At 40.6% G+C, this 6,058-nt stretch overlaps 1 protein-coding gene across 1 annotated transcript in view; it reads right to left on the bottom strand.

Moving 5' to 3' along the window:
• SETD2 (SET domain containing 2) overlaps nucleotides 1–6,058 on the bottom strand; it is a 120,611-nt gene that overhangs the window by 21,591 nt on the left and 92,962 nt on the right. Inside the window, exon 16 of the mRNA XM_011939322.1 lies at nucleotides 3,171–3,311. Within this exon, the coding sequence (XP_011794712.1) occupies nucleotides 3,171–3,311 (141 nt within the window). The remainder of the gene's footprint in view (nucleotides 1–3,170; nucleotides 3,312–6,058) is intronic.

Genomic DNA, 6,058 nt, shown 5'->3' with positions numbered 1-6,058 from the left:
AAAAAAAAAAATTAGTTGGCCGTGGTGGCAGGCACCTGTAATCCCTGCTACTCAGGAAGCTGAGAGGCAGGAGAATTACTTGAACCCTGGAGGCAGAGGTTGCAGTGAGCCTAGATTGCGCCACTGCACTCCAGCGTGGGCAATAAGAGTGAAAACTCTGTCTCAAAAAAAACAAAAAAAAAAGTTCTGGTTAAACCACACATAGTTTTTAAAATCATTACACATTCAATTAGCAACATAATGAGGGCTCATTTTATAAAAGCCTTTTTGTTTTTTGAGACAGAGTCTCACTCTGTCACCTAGGCTGGAGAGCAGTGGTGCAATCTTGGCTCACTGCAACCTCTGCCTCTAGGGTTCAAGTAATTCTCCTGCCTCTCAGCTTCCCAAGTAGCAGGGATTTACAGGCACTTGCCACCACGCCCAACTAATTTTTGTATCTGGAGTAGAGACAGGGTTTCACCATGTTGGCCAGGTTGGTCTTGAACTCCTGAAATCAGGTGATCTGCCCGTCCTGGCCTCCCAGAGTGCTGGGATTACAGGCGTTGAGCCACTGCACCCAGCCTATAGAAGCATTTTAATGCGAATAAGGAAGGCCCTTCTAAGCAGAAAGCATAAAGGGAAAATATATGAAAATTTTAAACTTCTTTATGTCACAAGACAAAAACATCTGCAATACTCTTGATAAAGAAATCTAACACTAGACAGAAAATGGGTAGATGCCCCAAACAAGTAACTCACAAAAGATACAAATGACCAACAATCCAACGAAGACATCCCATCTCAATAGTAAAATAGCTGAAAATAAAAATATTTCCCACCTGTTAGACTTGCAAGATTAAAAGAGAGGACATGATGGAAAAGGATTTTTTTTTGGTTTTTTTTTTGAGACAAGGTCTTGCTCTGTCACCCAGCCCGGAATGCAGTGGGGCACGATCATGGCTCACTACAGATCTGACCTCCTGCCTCAAGTGATCCTCTTGCCTCAGTCTCCCAACTAGTTGTGACTACAGGTGCACACCACCATGCCCAGCTAATTTTGTATTTTTTGTAGAGATGGGGTTTCACTATGGTGCCCAAGCTGGTCTCAAACTCCTGGGCTCAAGCGATCCTCCTGCCCCAGCCTCCCAAAGCATCAGGATTACAGGCATGAGCTGCTGTACGTGACTAAAAGGAACTTATACACACTTTTTTTTCTGAGAGTCCAAATTGATACAAACTATTGTTTAATGGTAAGCTGACAATATTTCTCAATTTAAAATGTGTACCTGTTTTGCCCAACAATTCCACTTCTAGGTACCCTCTTGAAGAAGTAGTAAGATTAGTGTCCCTAAGGATGTCCAGGGTTATATAGTTACATATAAAATAGTGAAGATCTATCCATCAGAATGAGTTAAATACAATTTGATATAGCTATACAATAGAGCAGGGGTTGGCAAACTTTCTCTGTAAATGATTAGATGATAAATATTTTGACCTGTGAGCCATATGGTTTCTATCACAACTACTCTGTCATTGTAGTGTGAAAGCAACCGTAGACAATTTGTAAGCAAATGTGCATGGTTGTGCTCCAATAAAACTTTATTTGCCAAAACAAGTGGCCTGTGGGCATAGTTTGCCAGCCCTGCAACAAAGTATAAACAATTACTAAAACTAACAGTCGTAGCTGGGTGTGGTGCCTCAGGCCTGTCATCCCAGCATTTTGGGAGGCTTAGGTGGGAGGATCGCTTGAAGCCACGAGTTCGTGAAGATCAGTCTGGGCAACAAAGCAAGACTCTGTCTCTACAAAAAAAAAGAAAAAAACATTTTTTTCAAGAAAAAATTCCATAGGACTATGTTAATTGATAAAGCTCTATAAAATAGATTAGTAAATAAAGCAGACTACAAAAACATGTATCTTAACAATTTACATAAGAGTATATAGATGAGTGTATACACACACACACACATATACACACACACACACACACACACACACAAAGTACATATACCTACATAAAGCTATCTGTCTAAAAGGTATTTTAAAAACATTAGCTATCTCTGAGTAGTGGCAGCTCCAGTAATTATACTTCCTTTTTAGTACTTTTCTACTATATTTGCTTTCTATAACAAGCGTAAATAATATGTGTCAAGGATAAACAATCTAGCTATTTAATTTGGAAATAGAAGAGTGCTGTCAGTAAAAAAAATTTAACAGCAGAGTTGAGTAGCTATGATACAGACTGCTTGGCTGGCAAAACCCAAAATATTTATTTTCTGGCCTTTTACAGAAAAGATGTCTGTGACCCCTGATACTTTACAATATTAGATGAAGTAACATTTTAAAAATCTCCTTAGCTTTCTCCAAGAGTCTTGTGGATTAAAAATATACCAAAACTGCCGGATGCGGTGGCTCAATCCCAACACTTTGGGAGGCCAAGGCAGGTGGATCACCTGAGGTCAGGAGTTCGAGACCAGCCTGACCAACAAGGTGAAATCCCGTCTCCACTAAAAACACAAAAATTAGCCAGACATGGTGGTACATGCCTGAAATCCCAGCTACTGGGGGAGGCTGAGGCATGAGAATCACTTGACCATGGGAGGTAGAGGTTGCAGTGAGTCGAGATCACACCACTGTACTCCAGCCTGAATGACAAAATAAATAAAATAAAAATACACTAAAACAAATTTTAAAAAACTCAAAGTCTAAGGTCTAAAATACATTTAAGATGTCATTCTGAAGGCCGGGCGCGGTGGCTCAAGCCTGTAATCCCAGCACTTTGGGAGGCCGAGACGGGCGGATCACGACGTCAGGAGATCGAGACCATCCTGGCTAACACGGTGAAACCCCGTCTCTACTAAAAATACAAAAACTAGCCGGGCGAGGTGGCGGGCGCCTGTAGTCCCAGCTACTGGGGAGGCTGAGGCAGGAGAATGGCGTAAACCCGGGAGACGGAGCTTGCAGTGAGCTGAGATCCGGCCACTGCACTCCAGTCCGGGCGACAGAGCGAGACTCCGCCTCCAACCAAAAAAAAAAAAAAAAAAGATGTCATTCTGGAAATCCAGCAGCCTTCAAGTGCAGTGAATAGCTAATGACAAGAAGTTTACAACTGTAAAACTCCTCTTATAGTGGCAACTTCTTTGATCAAGTAAAAGCAGACTTTTGTATGGGAATGCCCATACAGCTCTTCTTACCTTGTGATCACATGGTAGTAATAAATCTTCCCTTCTGGATCTCGGGCTGTCTTCCAATTGGGAGGTAAGACAATGGTTTTTGGTTTGGGTGGAGAGGGGGGCGGCAGATCCAAGAGATTATTTGTCACAACCATTTCAGACTACAAAGAAAACACACACATTTTTGATCAGTGATATCTCTGTTAATCTGGCTGAATAGGACAAAGTAGTCCACTTAAATACGCAAAAATGTACATCTACCTCCTCTTTAAAAAAGGATAAAGGAAAGGTACAATATAGGAAATAAGGGGCAGTATATATAAAGAGCTTTACAGAGCTATCAGAAAACTGACAGTTGGCTCTAAGTTTACCATCCAAAATACCATATTAAAAAACAGTCAGCAGTTTATCATATAGAGCAGCATTTTTCAGCTTTAAAACACCAATTCTAAGGCAAATGGGCTCCAGAAATATCTTTATCTTAAAAAAAATAAAAAAGAAAAACCAAAAAAACCCCTGAGAAGCAAATGTGACAGAATGTTAACATTTATCCATTATATTTTTTCTGTACTTGAAACCTCAAAACTATAAAATATTAGTGCCACATTCTGAAAAACATAAAAACCTCAAAATCACTTATGGACTGATTTTTGTTTCCCCAAAACATGTATGTTGAAGACCTAATCCTGCTGTGACTGTTATTGGGACACAAGGCCTGTAAATAGCTAATTAAGATTAATGAAGTCATAAGAGTGAGGACTTTATCTAATAGGATGGTGTCCTTATTAGAAGAGAAGTGACACCAGAGGCCATTCGCAGAGAAAAGGCATATACAGCAAGAATGCAGCCATTTGCAAGCCAAGGAGATATGCCTCAGGAGAAACCAACACTGCTGACACCTTGATCTTGGACTTCCAGCCTCAAGAACTGTGAGAAAATTTCTGTTATTTAATCCACTCACTCTGTGGTATTTTGCTACGGCAGCCCTAGCAGACTAGCAATCACAAGAATATATACTTGTTCCTTCTTTCAAGCCTATTAATGAAGAATACTTTTTTCAGCTTTACCTTTACTTGCATAGTTAAAGAGGAACCTGAAGACCCCAGGCTCAGATAAAATGTGTTCACTTTTTAAGCAAACATGGGTCTTTGAGCATTCTTGCTTTGTATATACTCTTCTTTACTCTTATTTCACCTAGCTGGGGTTTTTTGGCCCAGCTTAAGTTTTAATTCCTCCATTACCCCATCCTTTAGCTTATAAAGTGACCTCTTTTCCCCAAGCTTCTGTGTCACTTAATATTCCAAACCATTTATCTCTTAATAGTTTAAGGCAAAAAAGAAAAAATATATTCCAAACCATTCAGTACTTATTCCCAACACAAAACTCTATTTTTAGTGCAGTCATCATTTTCTCTTGTGACCATGATCTCTCTCTTATTTGAAAGATGAGCTTTTAAGAATATAAATGGAAACTTATTTATGTTTGTATTAAAAATGCCTAGTCAGCTGGGCACAGTGGCTCACGTGGTCAGGAGTTTGAGATCATCCTGGCCAACATGGTGAAAGCCTGTCTCTACTAAAAATACAAAAATATTAGCCGGGTGTGGTGGTGTGCACTTGTAATCCCAGCCATTCAGGAGGCTGAGGCAGCAGAATTGCCTGAACCTGGGAGGCAGAGGTTGCAGTGAGCTGAGATCAAACCACTGCACTCCCGCCTGGGCAACAAGGCAAGACTCCAACTCAAAAAAAAAAAAAAAAAAAGGCCTAGAAGGGCTCAACTCATAACAACTACTCAAACATCTGCTCTAAGTACACATTATCTTATTGTCCTGTTGTCTCACATACAGTATTTTTAGTCCATCTTCACTAATCCTGTCTAAAGCCACCATCAATTGCTGGATTGCTACCAGAGCTTTCTCCAGAACTGTCAGTGTTCTAAAGTGCTGATTTGACCACACTATTCTGTTCAGTTTTTCAACTGTTTCCCATGCCAACCTCTTATTTTCCACTTTATCTGAAAACAACAACACCACTTTGAGATTTCACCATATCCTCCTACATATGTTGCAGAATACCAAAAGCTTATCTTAATATTAAACATTGCATAAAAATTTTTTTAAAAACATTGTACATGTATAGTGAAGTATATCACACAATTCTACATGCCTAGTCCATGGTGACTAGTACAGTATCATATTCTAGCACAGGTTAAGCAGCCCTAATACAAAAATACAAAACATCTTGAGTGCTGACATGACACTCAAAGGCCATGTTCAAAGGAAATGCTTATTGGAACATTTCAAGTTACAGATTTTCAAATTAGGGATGCTCAAGCGGTAATTATAATGCAGATATTCCAGAATCCATAAAATTCTGAAATGTGAAATACTTCTGGTCCCCTAAAGCTCAGATAAGGAATACACAACCTGTAAGTGGTAAATACTAATAGATAGCTGGTCTAGAAAATTACTACTTTGGCCAGGTGCAATGGCTCACGCCTGTGATCCCAACACTTTTTGGGAGGCCTAAGCGGGAGGATCATGAGGTCAGGAGTTCGAGACCAGCCCGGCCAACATGGTAAAACCCCATATCTAAAAATACAAAAATTAAGGTCGGGCGTGGTAACTCACGCCTGTAATCCCAGAACTTTGGGAGGCCAAGGTGGGCAGATCATGAGGTCAGGAGATTGAGACCGTCCTGGCTAACACAGTGAAACCCCGTCTCTACTAAAAACATAAAAATTAGCCGGGCGTAGTGACGGGCACCTGTAGTCCCAGCTACTCGGGAGGCTAAGGCTGGAGAATGGTGTGAACCCAGGAGGCGGCGCTTGCAGTGAGCCGAGATCCTGCCACTGCACTCCAGCCTGGGCGACAGAGCAAGGCTCCGTCTCTTAAAAAAAAAAAAAAAAA

The sequence above is a fragment of the Colobus angolensis genome, unplaced genomic scaffold, assembly GCF_000951035.1.
Source record: "Colobus angolensis palliatus isolate OR3802 unplaced genomic scaffold, Cang.pa_1.0 Scaffold18, whole genome shotgun sequence".
NCBI classification, from domain to species: domain Eukaryota; kingdom Metazoa; phylum Chordata; class Mammalia; order Primates; family Cercopithecidae; genus Colobus; species Colobus angolensis.
This window is presented reverse-complemented; position numbering and strand designations above follow the sequence as displayed.